We start from the raw sequence: 17,615 nt of genomic DNA, 5'->3' as shown, positions 1-17,615 counted from the left end.
TGCTGTACGATTCCACTCGTGTACCATTCTTGAAAGGACAAAATTATAAAAATGGAGACCAGACTAACGGTTAATAGGGTTTGGGAATGAGAGATGGAGCTGAAGGATGGGGAGAGAGGTACGTGTGTTCTGAAAGGTCATCGTGGGGTGGGGATCCTTGTGGTGATAGAAATGTTCTAGATCTTGACTACATCAGTTGTCAGTCCTGGTCATGATATTTTACTGTAGTTTTGTAAGATGCTACCATGGAGGAAACTGAACAAAGGCTAGGCAGGACTTCTCTGTATTATTTCTTACACCTGCCTGTGAATCTACTGGTACTTCAAGGTAAAAAGTTTAATTAAGGGATGTCTGGGTTGCTCAGTGGCTGATCATCTCTCAGGTCGTGATCCCAGAGTCCTGGGATCGAGTCCCACATCAGGCTCCCCAAAGGGAGCCTGCTTCTCCCTCTGCCTGTGTCTCTGCCTCTCTCTGTGTCTCTCTCATGAATAATAAATAAAATCTTTTTTTAAAAGTTTAATTAAAAAGCTTGGCATTTTACTAAACTCTTCAAAATTTTGAGTTACATTTTAATTGCCAAAGATAGCCCACCCACTGAAATGTTGATGATTTCAAGATTTTCTCAGACAGTGAGTGCCTGGTAGTGATTGAAAGTGTGAAATACATCATTTAGTATCTAAGAATAATTTGATCAGCACTGTAGAAGGATAACAAATGTGTCTCTGTTAAAGGCCAGTTTTGATTATTAAAAAAAAAAAAAAAAAAAGAACAAAAGTCTACAAAAGAAAAACCTACGTGGAGTGGATGGCATTTGGCCACACTCATTCCAGACCTTGATGGAAATGCTAAGGATCTGCCATGTTGTCAGATGAGACTGACATTCTGCTGCATTTTTCTCTCACAGGATCTCCTCTTCAGCGTGTGTGCCCTCAATGTCCTCTCCACCATCGTGTGCGCATTGGCCACAGCCATGTGCTGCATGCAGATGGTCTCTTCCGATGTCCTGCAGATGGTGAGTGGGCCCCTTCCTTCCCAAGCTACTTTGAAACCAATGGAGAGGGGGCACTTGGGTGGCTCAGTGGTTGATCATCTGCCTTTGGCTCAGGTCATGATCCTGGGCTCCTGGGATTGAGTCCAGCATCAGGCTCTCTGCAGAGAGCCTGTTTCTCCCTCTGCCTGTGTCTGCCTCTCTCTTTGTGTGTCTCTCATGAGTAAATACAATAAGAAAGAAAGAAAGAAAGAAAGAAAGAAAGAAAGAAAGAAAGAAAGAAAGAAAGAAAGAAAGAAAGAAAGAAAGAAAGAAAGAGAAAGAAAGAAAAAAGAAAGCAAGCAATGGAGAGTAGACACTTGTAGCTTCCAACCAGAAGTCCCAAGGGTAATGGGCCCTGAGAGTCCATGGTGCTTGGCAGTCACCTCATGCTGAGAACCTGTACATTTGGTGCCACTAATGTATTTCTTTTAGGCATTGTTGGAGTTGCATGTTAATAGAGTCCTGCCACCCTCTTGGTCCTCTGGATGGCTCCTTGTGTGTGCCTTTGAGTAATTTTAGTAACAATCCTATAGCCCTAGACACCCTCTGGGCCCAGAATCTCCAGAGCAAAGTGCTTCCTCAAGCTTCAGAATTTTCTTTTAATAAAGGAGGGTTTTTTAGAAAATGAGTTCCTTTCAAATTGAAAAACTGCTCATCTGTGCTTTTTAGATTTGCTAATTAACCCTGAGCTCATAATTTAGTGGCGGAGTCACTAGCTGGCCATCATTTGACACTACCCACCGCCCCCCCACCAGGGTCTTACAGTCTAAGAACCGCTGCTCCCACGGGGGAGAAATGAGAATAGAACCAAGGGTCACACGCTTATTAATATACATTTATAAGTACACGCTTAATAAATAATGAAGGCTCTTCATTATTTGGATGTGAATGAAACGCAGCCCACTGTACAGTATATTACCACTAAAAACATTACAAAAACCAGAAACTGGAAGATACGTTCTCCGGTGCTAAGGGTAGAATCATCTGTGTGTCTGTCTCTGTCTTCATCTCTGTCTCTGTCTCTCTCTTTTTGCTTCTTCAAGACCTATCCTGCTTCCCTCTCAGTGTCTTAGGCATCTCATAAAAGAAAAAGCAAGTTATTCTTGTAGTAGGCTGTTTTATTTGCTCTTTCTTATCCACCCCATGGCAATACATCAGTTCATCAAGTTACAGGGCCAGAGAGCATCATTACCAAGATGTTAAAAATTCATTGGCTCTAATCATATGCAACGTCCGCCTCTTTGTCCCAGTGTATATCTACACAGCTGTCACAGCCAGGCTGACCTTTCTGAGAGGTGGCAGTTTTCTGAAAGGGATCTAATTAAACAGTTATTCAGCTGTGATGAACTTTTGGCCTCGCTCACCGAGGCCTCATGTTGGTGATTTTCTCTGGTGTGTTGTATAAAGGAAAGGTTAAGTACTGTGGGGTTCTACTCACCTCCGCACATTTTACTATTGATTTGTAAATACCACACCAATTTGACCAAACTAACAGAACCAAAGGGCTATCAGTGTAAAAGTTTGCCTTCCCTGGTTTGAAGCATTAGAGTGAAAATTACCAACTAAATCCAAATCAGGTGTACGGTGGCTGTGATGGCATATACAGCAATAACATCGATGCAGGGTCATGCTGTCATTCCACCATGCGGCACCTGAGTGGTCCTGGAATCAGCTACGTCTGGGTCAGAGTTCCACCTCTTCTGCATATGAAGCAAGTGACTCTAGATGTGTCACCACACCTACCGGAGCCTTGGTTTCCTCACCTCCAAAGAGGACCTAATGGCATACCTGGTGAACATTCAAGAAGTGTGACCTATTTGACTCTTAAATGCGGGGGGAGTATTGGTTTGTTATTGGGAATCTCCTGCAGCCATGACCATGAGTGCCATGGTCCTTGATCTACTGTCAACTATAAAACACCATAGGGAAGTGAGGTCTTGTCATAATGAACACAGCCACCATCAGGACCTCTGGTTTTTCTCTTGCTGGGTATTCAAGGGTAACTTTGCTTCTAGCCCCTAGCGTGGAAGTAGAAATTTGTTAAATCCCTGCTGGTGAGTCCTTTTCCCTTTGCTACCAGGGGTTACGGGACCAGACAAGGCTCTGCTCTCCTTCTGAGTCCCTGGCTGTGCCGCTGACCTGCAGCATCTCCGGGGAGTCAAAAGGGAACTAGTGGCACATGACCATGGTGCCTTGTGGGACCAGTGAGTGACCTTGGGGCATGTCACTGCCTATTTATCCCAGTTTTCTCTGCTCTATGTAAGACTGTTCATACTTTGCTGTCCTCATGGGGCCGCTGAGGGAGGAATCAGATAGTACATGTGCATGGGCTTTGAAAAACCCTGCTGGCCACGTGGAGGAGGTTGGCTTTTACCACATGGGTCAGAGGCTGGGCAAGGCTGGCCACACAGGCCGCATCTGGGAAAAAGGAGAAGAGGGGAGGCCCAGGGGCTTATGGTTCGACCCGAGGGATGGAACCTGGAATTGAGTTATTCATGAGCATGCCTCACAAGTTCTTTTTAATTTTTTAGAAAAGTCTTCTCCTCTTTTTCCAGCTTTAATTTGACTTGACTTTAATTTTCTGACTTCACTTCATTAGACTGCTTAATTAAAGAAGTAATATATGATCACTGAAACAAGAAAAATAGAGAGATACATAGACAAAGTTAATAACCTACCTTCTCCCACCTCATACTCCTGAGGAAAGTTTACAGCGAATCCTTCCATTTCTTTCTTGATTTCTTAGGTTTATATTAACATAAACAAATAATCTATATTCCTTGTCCCTCCTTCCCTCCATTCTTCCCTTATGTCTTCCTTTTTTTGTTTTTAAATATTAATTTATTTGGGAGAGACAGCATGAGCACAAGCAAGGGGGAAGGAAGAAGCAGAGTCCCTGCTGAGTTAGGAGCCAACACAGGGCTCCATCCCAGGACCCCGGGATCATGATCTGAGCCAAAGGCAGATGCTTAAATGACTGAGCCACCCAGCTGCCCCTTGTTGTCTTCCTTTTAACTACATGGAATCACGCCATTTATATCACTCTGAAACTTGACTTTATAACCTGAAACTATCACAGATGTCCTCTATGTCAATATACACAGAAATGTCTTCATGTCAACATTGATCTGTACCATGGATGTAATGTCAATCAATTGGCCACTTCTCTATGTGTGGGTGCTTGAATCGTTTCTGGGTTTTGATTTTGGTTTTGTTTAGGCCTGTGCAGATGGTGCTACCAGAAGCTCCTTGCACATACAGTCCTAGCTCTCTTGGTCTACTTATGCTAAACCCACTGGCTCAGTGGCCACGGTTCTCTATCCCACCCGTAATGTGCCCTGCCCACTCCTCATGGCACAGCCACCTACTGGCTGCTTCTGGGGTTCACCCACATGCCAGCTCTGCTCCCAGCAGTTGGGTCACAAGTTTTCCAAGGGACAATTGTAGCTGTCCCCAAACCAGTCTAGGCCAGTGGTATTTGGCTTGTGAGTACATACTGTAGTGCTACATAAGCCAATGAAATGTGAATGCAAAAAAGATCATTGCTTAACCAAAAAAAAAAGTGCTTTGGGAAGATTTGGTGAAAAAGGGTCCCTAGATATATTGCTGTCAATTTTGATGTGAGTGAGACAATTAGTAGGGGTTGGGTTACAACTTTTTAAAAATATAGGAGGTGTCTGCATACATGTTGTTTCACAAGTACCATTAAGTTCCAGCTCTACTCCAAAAACAGAAACAGGAAGCAAGATAATTCTCATTATTGTCGTTTAGGCACCAAAGGCTACGAGGCACTCCAGACAGCAGACTGACTCACAGTGAGGGCCTTAGTCTGGCTCCAGGGGAACCCATAATTCCTCCTTACTTCTGGGGATTCACATCTTGGGATAATTAACCATTTTTGAAACTTATTCATGAATGCATGTATACATGAGATGCAAAGTTTGATGTCTAGCATCAGAATTTATAAGGCTGAAGTACTCTAATATGTTTGGGAAATAGTGGCAAAAGGCGACTGATTATAAAATTCAGTTTATTAATAGTTTCGTGGAGAAAGCTTTTACCTCTGTGTCTCTAATCTCACATTTTTAGTTTTATTCCTTGAGCGTAATTTCATTTTTCCCATTTTTTCATGTAGCTCTTTCTTCCTCATGAACTTTATTGCCAGCCACTTTAAGGGACATCATTTGCTATTACATGTGCCTCCATTAGGCACTTGCTTGTGAACTTCATCTTTTATTATTGTCATTTATGTTCTCAACACTAGTCATACGCCCTGTAAAGCAGAACGCCTCCAGAAAGTGCAGAGTGCCACGCCTTTCCCAGACATGCTTGCTGTGGTCTTTGCCCATGGAACTAGCAAAGGGTCAAGGGTGGTTGTAACACCACCTTCTGGAATTCCCAGAATCACTCAGATTTACCAGTATTTTCACCTCTCCAGCTCACCCCAGTGCCCCACAGAGACTGGCCCTCCTTGGACCCACAGTGATCTTCCTTGAGGTCTGGGTTTAACAGAAACATCTCTGCCTAGTAGGTGCTATTTATCTATCAGACTAGAACTAAGTATCAGATTAATCTTTTTTTTTTTTAGATTTTATTTATTTATTTTTGGGGGGGTGGCAGAGGGAGAGGAGGAGAGAGAGACTCTCAAGCAGACCCACACTGAATGTGGAACTTGACTCACGGCTGGATCTCACCACCCTGAGCCGAAATCAAGAGTTAGATGCTTAACTGACCAATCCACCCAGGCGCCCCCTATATCTTAAAGGCTAGTTACAGCAGACAGTCCTAACAGTGAAACGAATTTGCTGCAAACATTTTGACTTTAAATATGCAGATGAGCCTCTGTCCACCAGGGTTTTGATTTGGGGCCAAGATCTTCTGTTCAATTGTGGGTCTATGTCTTGGTGTTTCAAGTTGTATTTCTTGTATAAACTTCATAAAAGTTGCACCATCTGTGATTTCCAGATTCAGTTCCTTTAAATTGGAGTGAGAGACCTGCAAAGTGAGCAGAATGCAGGTCTCCCCTGGATGTTTTATGACTCTTGTCCACTCCCTTATAGCTGCCTGGCCAGGACCCAGCTTGGCAGCACTTTCTGCTCAGTGGCTGTCCTTTGTCAAGTCTTTCCAAAGCATTCTACTGGGTTCTCATAGAACAAGCAAGTTCTCTCGCCTGCATTCATGTCATGATGAATTACAGCAGTAATTAAACTGGCCTTTAGCTGTTCAGAAATGCACCCCTGTGCCCCGGGTAGACAGGGAAGGCACCTGGCATGCCTGGTGTCCTGGCAGGACCAGAGAGCAGCAGTGTGCCTCGGACAAGCAGGACTGCAGGGTCTGTACCGGGAGGGGAAACCCAGTTCATCCGGTCGGTTGGCGATGAAAAGTCGATTAAGAAAACTTCTCCTGTAGTAATATTAGAGTATTTCTGCCAAGTCTCGGGAAGGGTAGAGGAAGAGGGCTATTGCCCTGTATTTCTTAGTCCTTATGGGAAATCTCAAAGATGTGGGTGATTATTCAGTAGCTAGAGTGTGGTAGGGAAGCCGGAGGGTGTGAGGGGCTGGTCGGGAGCCTGGGGAGGGATGTAAAAGGAGGCTGGCAGGCCTGCCCAGAGGAGAAAAGGCAGCCCAGAACCCAAAAGAGTTCCTGGAAATTCTAGCCCCTTGTCCTGCCCTCCATCCCTTACTCCCCCACCAGCCCCTGTGACAGGAGATGGAGGCATTAGGGCTGCAGAGCTCATACCAGTGATCTGGTCCTTTGTTTAAGCCACACAAGTCTGCCATCTGGGTCTCTGACTGAGAAGTGGTGTTTCCCAGTGTGACCTGTCAGGCCAGGTGGGGTCAGGGAGGAGGATCGAGACTCAAAGGGACCAGAAATGTGATCACAGTCTCATGGGCCCTCAGTGGTCAGCCAGGGTCACCCAAGCCCACTCACCTCCTCGCACCCCCAGCAGACCCGCTGTTCTTATAGAACCAAATTTAAGGGTATCTGTCGATGGGCCTTGGGAAGATGCCCTAGGCCAGGTGGTACCCCAGCCCTCCACCCTGGTTCCAGTGCACCTGGAAGGACAGTGCACATCCATGTTGGGGTTCCCTCTGCTGAGTAGACAGATGAGGAGGGGCTAAAGCACTCCTCGATTGTGGATGACAAGCGCTGGGCAGCATGATGCTTGCATCAGGTGTGTGGGCACCTCAGCCAGGTACCAGCACCACTCCACTCCACGGGGACAACCGGGGCAGTTGCAGGTGACCCACCTGGGAAAGAAGTGACAATTCAGAGCCACTTTTCCACCCACCACAGCCCGATGCAGGCTTATTGCGCCTGGCCACTCCTTTGCAGATGTGAGAGCATGAAGTGTGTGGTGAGTGGGCTGGCCGGGGGCATTCCTGCCAGCTCCTGAAGGATGACTAGGAGGTTGCCAGGTGAAAGGGAGGTGGGGAACATCCAGGAAGAGAGAACATACACAGGATGCACATCCATGGAGGCAGCTTCCACCCCTTAGGGTGGAACACAGGGGTAGGAGTGGAGAACAGGAGCTCTCTTCTTCCAGGCTCCCTCTAACGCCCCCTGGTGGCAGAGCCCAACAGGGAACCAACTGACCCGGGAGTCTGAGCCACGTGGTTTGCAGACTTCCAGCCCTAGCATCTCAGAGCCATTCGGAGCAGTGACCTTGGGCTTAGAGACAGACCCCACCTCATCAGAGAGATATTGATGGCGGGGGGCGGGGGGGTGTATGTCAAGTGTCACTTGCAGGCTTCTGCCTGGGAAGGCTGAGAAACCTAGGTGAATAGGACAGTTTGCAGCAAGCTGAGTCTTGAGTTGCTTCCCCAAAGATGGAGCCAACACACCACTGGAAAGGTGATCTGGAGTTTAGAGCAGAAGTGGTTAAACCTGTCATTTAGCCCTTAAAAAACCTCTGGTGTGTGGCAGCATCTACAAATTTAAACCTGCTAATAGGATCATCTGGAGCGCCACACCTCTCTCCTTGAAAATGCTTGTTATTCCCATTCCTGGTGGGATTGTATGTGTAATAGGAAAGCATTTTGGCTTTTGCATTTCATGCTTGAGTGTGCTATTGATTTTTCTAATTTCTGATAGAGACTAATTCAAAATATGTCCCTATTAGATCTCAAGGACATTTGGCCTTGTCCTAACTGCTCTGCTTTGGGCAATAAGCATCAGGGCCAACAGCTTTCCCAGGCAGAGGACGATAGACACACATTCAGCTCATAACCACTGACTCACCTCTGTTTCACATAATTAAACAAAGCCATGGCTCAGGCCTGCTGAAAAGGCAAGGAACGTGCTCTGTGTGCTAAGAAAGCCCAGAAGAGACAATTTCAGTCCGATGTGTTATGTGTGTAGACAGGTCACTATTCTTTCTCTGTTAATCCAGAGCATGATAAATTCATGGCATTTGATCACATTCATGATCATGACCTCACTCATGCTTGTGCAAAAATGTCCTACCAACCCAGACTCTTATCAAGTCCAGACCACCCTACCCACTGCTGCCAGAAGGCACGTCCTACCATGCAGCTTTAATAGTGCTACTCCCTGGCTCTAGCACCCTCCATGGCTCCCCAGTGCCTCCAGAATTAAGAATTAACTTCTAGAGTCTTATATAAATTTGCTTTTCTTAAACACGTTTCATCAGCTCACCTGTTCTTCTTGAGCCTGGCATACCTTCTTGTAAGCCCACCTGTTGAAATCCTACCAATTTTCAGAACCATTCAAGAGTCATCTTTATTAACCCTTTGTCGACTCCAGATCCCTGCACAGTGCTTGGAGAGCTTGTTTACTAGCGGAATTGTCCTTGCTCGGCCATGTATAGTTGATTGTCTCACCCATCCCTCACCCTCCATGCGGTGGGAGGTCCTAGCGTTCGAGTAGCACAGAGTCTTCCTGCACCGGCAGGCACCCACAGTGAGGTATTAATTGGAAATAGAGGAATGGCTCAGACATCTCCATGCCACAGGTAACCTCTGGGGAACAGTGACCAGAGGATGGGAAGTTATTGGCCAGTGCTTCCCATGGGCAGAAATGGAAAACTAGGCAGAGGTGGGGTTCTTTTTGTTTAAGCTATTTTACCTGTTTGCTCAAGCAGCATCTTGGCTTTAAGGTTGCACCCAGAATGTTCTGGAGCTCATGGTTTCTTTTCCTGAGGGAAAAGTATTTTACCAAGTTTATGAATCCTAGGATCGAGAAGTATTCATTCGTCCTATGTGTCCAAAGGGACCCATAATGAAATATTTGAGAAATGTTCTGTGAATGGGTTAAACAGATTTTTTTTTAAATACAGACCTTCTCAGGGCTTTTAACACACTAACATGTGTTATAGGGCTCCAAGAGGGGAGAACGATCTGTAGCATTTCCCAAATTTCTTTCACTGTAGGAATTTGACAGGGGTTGGAGATGAACATCTGGAGGGTCTGGTGTTTTCTCACGAATGCACTTTGGGAAGGGCTATCTGAATTTATGGATATCAGGCACCCTTTTGACCCACAGGCTTTGAGTAGTATAATCTGAAGAGAAAGATTTCAGGGTGGGAATAGAATTAAAGACTCCCCAGACTGTATTTCTCCTGAGAACGGAGGCATTCTGTGTAGCAGTGCAAGAAACAAAGCCTAAGGAAGGAGTTTGGGGGCGAGGCATTCCTCATGGAGCCATCATTTTGAAGCGTGTGTTTCGCTGTCATAGCCCGATGGTTTAAATTACATAAGTTCTGAACAGACCATTAAAGCTTATGTGTAATCAGCTTAATTAGACACAAGCCACACAAGATATCCCGAATAACTCTGGATCTCTCTGTTTTCTAGTTCCTTCCACAAAGGGCGCATTCCGCCAGCCCGGCCTGCGTGACCCCCCATGGCACCGTGCTCCACCAGACCCTGGATTTCGATGAGTTCATCCCCCCGCTCCCACCTCCGCCCTATTACCCGCCAGAGTACACCTGCACGCCCACCGCTGAGACCCACAGGTGGGTCTTGCCGCTGATGGTGGCAGCGACCCTCAGGGACGCAAGGAAGGTAGAAGCAGTCCAGGATGTGGAATTGGCGATAGCCGTGCTTGTTTGCACTGGGGCAGTTGAGCCGAGGAGAGGGGACATCTGAAAGGCGTGTTTGATTAGAGAGTAGAGCATGAACGGTGCCCGGCGAGAGAGCCCTGGCTTAGAGAGAGAGCGTTTCTCTGGCTCTCACTGCAGTGAGAAAAACACAAAAAGCAAAACTAGCCCGACAAGAGCGGCTCTGTTATGTTCTCTTGAAATGCAAAAGTGCCATTGAGTTATGGTCATTAACATGACCTGTAAAATTTAATTAAACATTTAATCGGCTCTATGATTATTTTAATTTTAATGGACAGGGCCAGAGAGTTTATTGAAAATGTCAATATCTCTCCAGGAAAAAAGAAGAAACAAAACAAAACAAAAAAGCCAAAAGGTAAAACTGCCTAGCGAATGAGCCTTTTATTTCAAAAACACAATGAGTATTTGACCAGGGAAAACCCTGACGAGTGATGGTCTGATCGCTTTTAAGAGAAATGTCAGCAGTTCAGGCTCCTTCTCCTGGGAGCGACAGTGTCATGGTTCTGCCTTTTCAGGGGCCTCCACTTGGACTTTGCTCCCTCTCCATTCAGCACTTTGTATGATGTTGCCATCAACAGCCCCGGCCTGCTCTATCCTGCCGAGCTCCCCCCGCCCTACGAGGCCGTGGTGGGCCCGACCACCGCCAGCCAGGTGAGACCTCAGCCCCAGACAAGCCACTGCTCTATAATAAGGCCCACTCTTTGCGTTTGTATTTCTCTCTGTGGTTTTGTGGACAGGAGGCAGCAGGCTCAGAGAGTAGAACCTGCAGAAATCCCACCCCAGGCCTCAGGATGCCAACCCAATATTTGTGCTGTTCCCCTGCAGCATCTTTCAGATGCACCTGAGCCTCACACCGGCTGGTGGTATATCTGGGGACACAGTGCAGAAGGAGCTGGTGCAGGTTGAAACCTGGGAGCAGAGACCCTGGGGATAGAGCTCAGGCCGTGAACCACATACCCAGGGCACCCCGGCCTATTTCAGCTCCGTGCCTCTGTCATTGTCCACGGGGGAGGTAAGACACCAGTCCAGGATCCCTAGTCCTGCCTGATGCCTGGCAGCTGTAGGCCAGGGAGGTGCCAGAGCCACCAGGTGGGTGTAGTAGGCCTTCTCTGAGCCGGGGGAGCCAAGCCCTCCCACCACCTTGGGGTTCCTGACCCACAGTGGGCATGTGCTGGGGATGTGTTGGCAGATCTCAGTTTCCTCGTCTGTAAAATGGGGATCATAATAGTACCAAGCATATAGCAATGGATCCAGCACAGCACTTGACACAGAGCAGGTTTTACCAAAAGTCAGTTGCCCGTTTTATGGTACCATTGTCATCGTGACCGTTATCATCACAGTTGTCACTCCGGCATATCGAAGGCCACTAGCCAGGGCAGAGAGATGGCAACACTGAAAAGTTCACACAGCACCCGAGTGCAGGACTGGCTGCGGGAAGGCCACAGGGTTGGGGGCGCATGTGAGGAGCACAGCAGATAAGCAGAGAAGGGGCACATTTAGGGAACTGAGAAATCCTGCCAAGGCAAAGGCTGCAGCGAGTTCTGAGATCTGAGCGCGGGGCAGAGGAGAGAGTAGGCAAGACCAGGACCAGGAGCAACTGAAGGGCATCACAGCACTCTCCGGAGCCCGTCTGCACCCACATACCTTGGGACTTCTCAGCAGCACCCTAAGCCACCTGCCAGGAAGGGGTGCAGGCCTCAGACTTGGCGTAGACCTTCTAATGTCCTCTGACATCCTGGGCCCACGTGGTGAGTGAGAAGGCCAGGAGACGTGCCCATCCTTTCCCGAGCCACCCACTCCGGAGCTCCTGGCCCACAGGGACGTCTGTGGATGGAGAAACTTTTGCATGATGACTGATCAGACTTAGCGTCCGCAAGCCTCTGAAGATGATCGCATCCCCAAGGGAGAGGACATTCTGCAGGCTGGACAGTTGTGGGACTGGAAGAGAAGGCAAGATGTGCCTACCTCTAGGCCCAGCGGGATGTTGGCCACACATTTGTTGCAAGAAGGATTGTCCTTGAGGGTCACCTGGGCGGGACTGCTCACCCTTGCACAGGCGACAGTCAAGGGCCTTCTCTCCTGCTCTTGCCCTGGAGCATCCTGGACCAGCTCATTAGGCTGCAGACAGCAGAGCGGGACTCGGCCAGGGACTCTTGACCTTTTTTCTGCCCACAGTAGAAACAGATGCATGGGAGCTGCCGGTCCGGGGGTTGGGGGGATTTATTAGCGAGAGGCATGCCTGCAAAATCTCGTTTTCAAACGCACAGTAATTGGATTTCTCTTGAATTTCGTAAAAAGCTGAGTGAAGAGTTCTGCCATTCTGAAGTGATTTATTTTCCTCTTAATGATAAAAGTATTTCAAATCAGTATTGCCAATGAAAACTGTGTCCTGTAAAGAGAGTCATAAGGACTCTGAGGGAGCCCTCTGTCCTGCTGGAGGGCACTGGGCAGGGGCATCCAATTCATATTTGGGGGGTCCAGGGAGCCTCTGTGAGCTGAGGGCTCAGGCCGAGCGGGTTGTGGCAGGTGGCAAGGCTCAGAAGGAGGGGCAGCACAGCATGCGTGTCCTCAAAACAGAAAGCTGCTCAGGATGTCTGACATGAATGTGATCTGGGTAGAGGGTGACCTGCTCAAGGCAGCTCATTGGATTCAGGGGTCATCAGGACCTCTCAAGCAGGTGTCCACAGGGTAATTGGATCTCTAGCTTGTGGCCTTGGAGAGCTCCGGGTTGGCCACAGAGGCGGTCACTGAATTCCGGGGAACCAGGAAGGGGTGGGAGACCACTACAGAATGACAATACTTTGAGTTCTCGAGGAACAGGACAGGCTGCAGAGTCAATAGAGCACAGAGGGGGTCCTCGAGGGCCTGGACTAACAGACACAGCGCTTCAGGAAGGGACGGGTCAGGTGGTGCCCAGAGGCTGTGGAGGGCTGACCCGGGTGCCTCTGGCTCACCATCCACAGAATGCCGGTGAAAGCAGCATTCCTTCAGCTTCAGCAGGAGCAGCTGCAGTGGGGCAGTGGAGCAGGTGCTGGCACTGGCTAGAGGAGGGGGTGGGCCATGAGGTGTAGCAAGGGTGTGGGCTGGTAGTTTTTGGACTCCAGAGGGCCTCCCAGGTTGTCAATCAAATGCAGATGGCTGAGCCCACCCCCAGAGTTTCTGAGTCAGGATTGGGAAGGAGAATCCTGTAAAGAATTTGCCTTCCTACCAAGTCCCAGCTCTGCTGCTATGCTGCCCTTCTGGGGAGACACTTTGGCAAGGAGGAGAGAAGTTAGGAGATAGTTAGAAGGACGTTGGCCTTAGGGCATGAGGGCTTACCAAGGAGATGTGGAAGGGCCCAGAGGATGGGACCAGCTGAGCCAGGGTCAGGGAGGGAAGCCTATCGAAGGTAGGAGGGGAAGGCTGACGGAGCATCAGATGGTCAGCTCTGCCCTGTAACCAGCAGGGGCACCAGGCAGGGCAGTAGACAGGCCTGGAGACCCCTAGCAAGCCCACAGAGGTGTGCTTCTCCACGGCTGCCTTGGGAAGAAGAAGGAGCTCTGCTCTCACCCTTCCACCTGCTGCTAGAGGCCATCAGAATTCCAGATCCATGCTGGGGGCCAACCTGGGCCTGCCTCTCCATCCTCCCTTTTGTGAGTTGTTACTCCCATTTCCAGCAGAGAGAATGCCATGGAAGGATGAGTGATTATGTGCCCACTACTCTCTGGAGAGCAGCAGGACTTCTCAGAGCCCTTTGCTTCTGGATCTTGATGGCGAGAACCCCCCAACAGCAGTCCTAATGATGAGATTGTGGAACGTCCTTCTCCATCCTGTCAAGGACCCCAGGTCCTGGAAAGTGGCCTCTGGATTTGGGTGTGACGTTTGATGCACCACCCCACGCTTTCACACCAGAAGGATATTGATGAGTGTTTTATCGCTGGTTTACTCTTTTTTCTCTGGAGCATAGAATACAATTCTTCCTTGACTTATGATGGGGTTATAACCTGAGAAACCCACATAATTTGAAGATATCCTTAATACCCCTAACCTACCGAGCATCATAGCTTATCCCAGCCCTCCTGACATGTGCTCAGAACACTTACTTTAGCCTACAGTTGAGCACAACCATCTCATACAAAGCCTATTTTATAATAAAGTGTTGGCTATCTCATGTAATTTCTTGAACACTGTCCTGGAAGTGAGGAACAGGATGGTTATGGTACAAAATAGTTGTGAGTTCTGTGGTTGTTTACCCTGGTGACTGAGTGGCTGAAAGGGAGCTGGGGCCCCTGCCTCTGCCCAGCATCACAGGAAAGGATCTTGCCCCAGATTGCTAGCCTGGGGGAAAAAATTAACAGTCAAAATTCAAACTACAGTTTCTTTGTAATGAATGTATTAACCGCATTTGCACCATCGTAAAATTGAAAAATCCTAAGTCGAACCATCGTACGTTGGGGACCGTTCGTATGTGGGAGGATAATACTGGGTCTCATATGACACCGTTCTCCAGAACTATTGAGAACTCTTTAAATGGAGATTTCTTTCACATCATTTTAATGATAAAATCATCAGGGAGGAGGAAGGCCTGTCTCCTAGTGCGTTGACTCAGAAACCGCCAGCTTACAAGCGCCTTGTGTAGCACCATCTGCAGAAGCAATGTGTGTCTGCATGGCCCTTCTCTGGGCTGGCCCTCCTGGGGAGGGGGGAGGATCTGGTGATTCAGGGGCCACTGCCATCCTCCCCTCCAGGGGAGGCCCATTCTCTTGGACCCCGTGGTCTGGCAGCACTTTTCAATTCCACAGACACCTCTGGAAGTCTGGAAGTCAATGAAACTCATTCCCGTGCACAGAGGGAAGGCTGCGCTGGCCAGCTGCCCCCTCCTCTGGGGCAGCCCTCCCATCTGAGGACAGCAAGGAGCTTCCCCCCCTTTACAGCACCATCCTCTCTCCCAGGGGGCCCGGGGGGGGGGTTAATTACTTCCCCTTATGGACAAATGTCATGGAAATCGCCTCTCAGTACAGGTCTGGATAAAGAGAGGAAGACAGAAAAGCAGAATGTGCATTATGCAGGCCTTGTAGAGGGGCAGGAGGCCGTGCATCTGGGAGGGATTTTTTTATGCAGGAAGGAAAAGCACCCCTTGGCTCAGCACATTGCTTTTGACCCATTCGCTCTGCTGGATTGGCCACATGCATGTTGCATTCTGACTTCATTTGCAATATCCTTTTCTTTCCCATGGCTTAAGACTACAACTGCAGGACAAGATGAAACGAAGTGCCTTCCTTTCTATAGCAGGAAAGTTCCTGAGATTTTGCCAGTTTGATATTCCTACGTGGATGATGGGACTTGCATTCCAGGGATCACGAAAGACTGTGCCGTGATCTGTGGGATACAGAACCATGAGCTGAACAGGATCCCCTCCTCATGGAACTAACAGTTTGGCATGATGACGGGACAAACTCTAAGAAACTTCTCCCGGCTTCAGGGGAAGAACCAGCCTTGACAGGTGGAGCGGGATTGGGCGTGTGAATAACAGGCAAGGTCATCACGGTACAGCCTCGGCAAAGACACGGTGATGGGTCAACATGGAGCCTGGTTGGGGAACGTAAGGTAATGAAGGATGTTCACTGAAATGATTTGGGTACAGATTTTATGACCTTGGATGTCAGACCCTAGCAGTGCCTTTGAAGACGTTGGCATTTGGAGTTGACGTGATCCAGTGGTGCTTTAGGAATTTTAATTTGGTGGCCGTCTGGCAGGCAGGAGGGAAACCCGAGATGCGGGACTAGAAATTGTGAGAAAGGCACTGGAGGTGGCCAAGGTACAGCCAACCACAGGTCCTAAAAGTTAGAATTTATAGTTTTGAATGCAATTATTTTTACACTTAAACATCTGCAAAGCGAAGCTGCTCTGAAGATTGCCTTGAGAAACTAGCCTAAAATCTTAATTCACATTTTCTGTGATTGCAGACAGTTGCCCCCAAAGAACAGCTTTTTTAACTCTGACACTACCTGGTTGACCCAACCCAGGAGTGGGAAATTTACTCCAGAAATAGTAGTAGGCAGAATTTGCATGCGAGTGTCTTAGCTATAGAGCTTCCTAAAAGAAAGGGAGGTGAGGAGACTTAGCTTATTTGCCAAAATTCCAACTGACTTTAATTTTTTATTTATGAGAGGGAGAGAGAAAGAGATGAGCTGGAGGGGAGAGGCAGAGAGAGAGAGGAAGAGAGAGAGAATCATCAGCAGGCTCCACACCCAGCATGGAGCCCAAAGCAGAGCTCGATCTCATGACCCCGAGATCATGACCTGAGGTGAAATCAAGAGTCTTATGCTTAACCAACTGATCCACCCAGGCACCCCCCAAACTGACTTTTTTAATTCCAACAACTGGTCAACACAGTGTGTCTGGGAATAAGTAAATGCAGCCTCCCTGAGTGTCCCATGTGAAGCCACATGCACAGCCTCACCTCTCAGCGGCCCTCTCCTGCAAGAGCTATGTTGTAAGCCTTTGTTGCTAAATTCAAATTTCAACTAAAATTCTGTGCTATAAATATATTTCTTCTCCCCCTTCTCCGCTGCCTTTATATTTAATGGAAAATGCCATGTGAACTGCACAGCTATTACCTCTGCGGCTTTCGTGTGGCAAGGTGGCCTTGGCCATCGAGGAGGGCCAAATTCAAATTAAACCCTTGACACCCCGCTTACAAGACATGATAGATATGCTGCCAGGAGCCATCTCCTCTCAAAACCAGATTTGACCAGGAGCCAGAGGGAAGCCAGTGCCGCTTCTGCAAAATATGAAATGAATCCAATTTCCTCCCGACCTTGTCCTGCTGGGCCTTTTATTTTTCTTGTTTTATTTATATTTCTTTATTACCAGCAGCGCTTCTCTGGACCTTGAGTGTCCAACTGACAACCCATCCCTGCAAAATAAAAAAAAATAAAAATAAATAAAAATTTAAGAGTCAGGACGGAGCCTGGAAGGAAATGAACCTTGAGGGCATTGTTCTTTTTTTGTGTGATTTAGAATATTCTCAACAGAGATGTCCAACATCATTTGTAGGCATATAGCGACTTCTGTGAAAAAGCAGGTGTGCACTGGTAGCCACGTGATTCCTCCTCCCCCGACTTCCCCCACCCTCTCCAGCAGGATGGGCGTGCTGAGGAGGGAACACGGTGTGTGCAATATCACACATAAGTGGGATCAAAGGGAACAGTTAGGTGGCTATGGGTCTTCACCACAGGTGCAGTTCTTGCCCGCCAAACCTGGCTGCAGGTCCCCGTCCAGGGCACGCTTCCCCTTCTTGGTGTTGGTGAGGGGGCTGCAGCCCAGCACCTGCCACAGCTCCAGCCTGGTTGAAAGAGGAGAGAAAAACCGTTCACTATCTGATTGAAGTGGCGGGAGACAAGGGAGGCAGGAATGTAATTACATGAGCTGGAATTGGACCAAGCTGCAGGGGCCCATCTCACCTTCCCAGGCCTCCCCCAGAACTCATTATTTGCAAGTAGGTCCCCAGAGCAATTGTGA

General features: G+C 48.3%; 1 protein-coding gene across 5 annotated transcripts in view; it reads left to right on the top strand.

Moving 5' to 3' along the window:
• Positions 1–17,615, top strand: part of ENTREP2 (endosomal transmembrane epsin interactor 2) — a 451,852-nt gene that overhangs the window by 420,413 nt on the left and 13,824 nt on the right. For all 5 annotated transcript variants that reach the window (XM_072796140.1, XM_072796126.1, XM_072796133.1 and 2 more), the window contains 3 exons: positions 905–1,012; positions 9,847–10,007; positions 10,628–10,763. In XM_072796140.1, coding sequence (XP_072652241.1) covers positions 905–1,012; positions 9,847–10,007; positions 10,628–10,763 — 405 coding nt within the window. The remainder of the gene's footprint in view (positions 1–904; positions 1,013–9,846; positions 10,008–10,627; positions 10,764–17,615) is intronic.

This window comes from Canis lupus, chromosome 2, assembly GCF_048164855.1.
Source record: "Canis lupus baileyi chromosome 2, mCanLup2.hap1, whole genome shotgun sequence".
Lineage (NCBI taxonomy): Eukaryota > Metazoa > Chordata > Mammalia > Carnivora > Canidae > Canis > Canis lupus.
The sequence above is the reverse complement of the archived record's forward strand: the minus strand, read 5'-3'. Positions and strand labels throughout refer to the sequence as shown.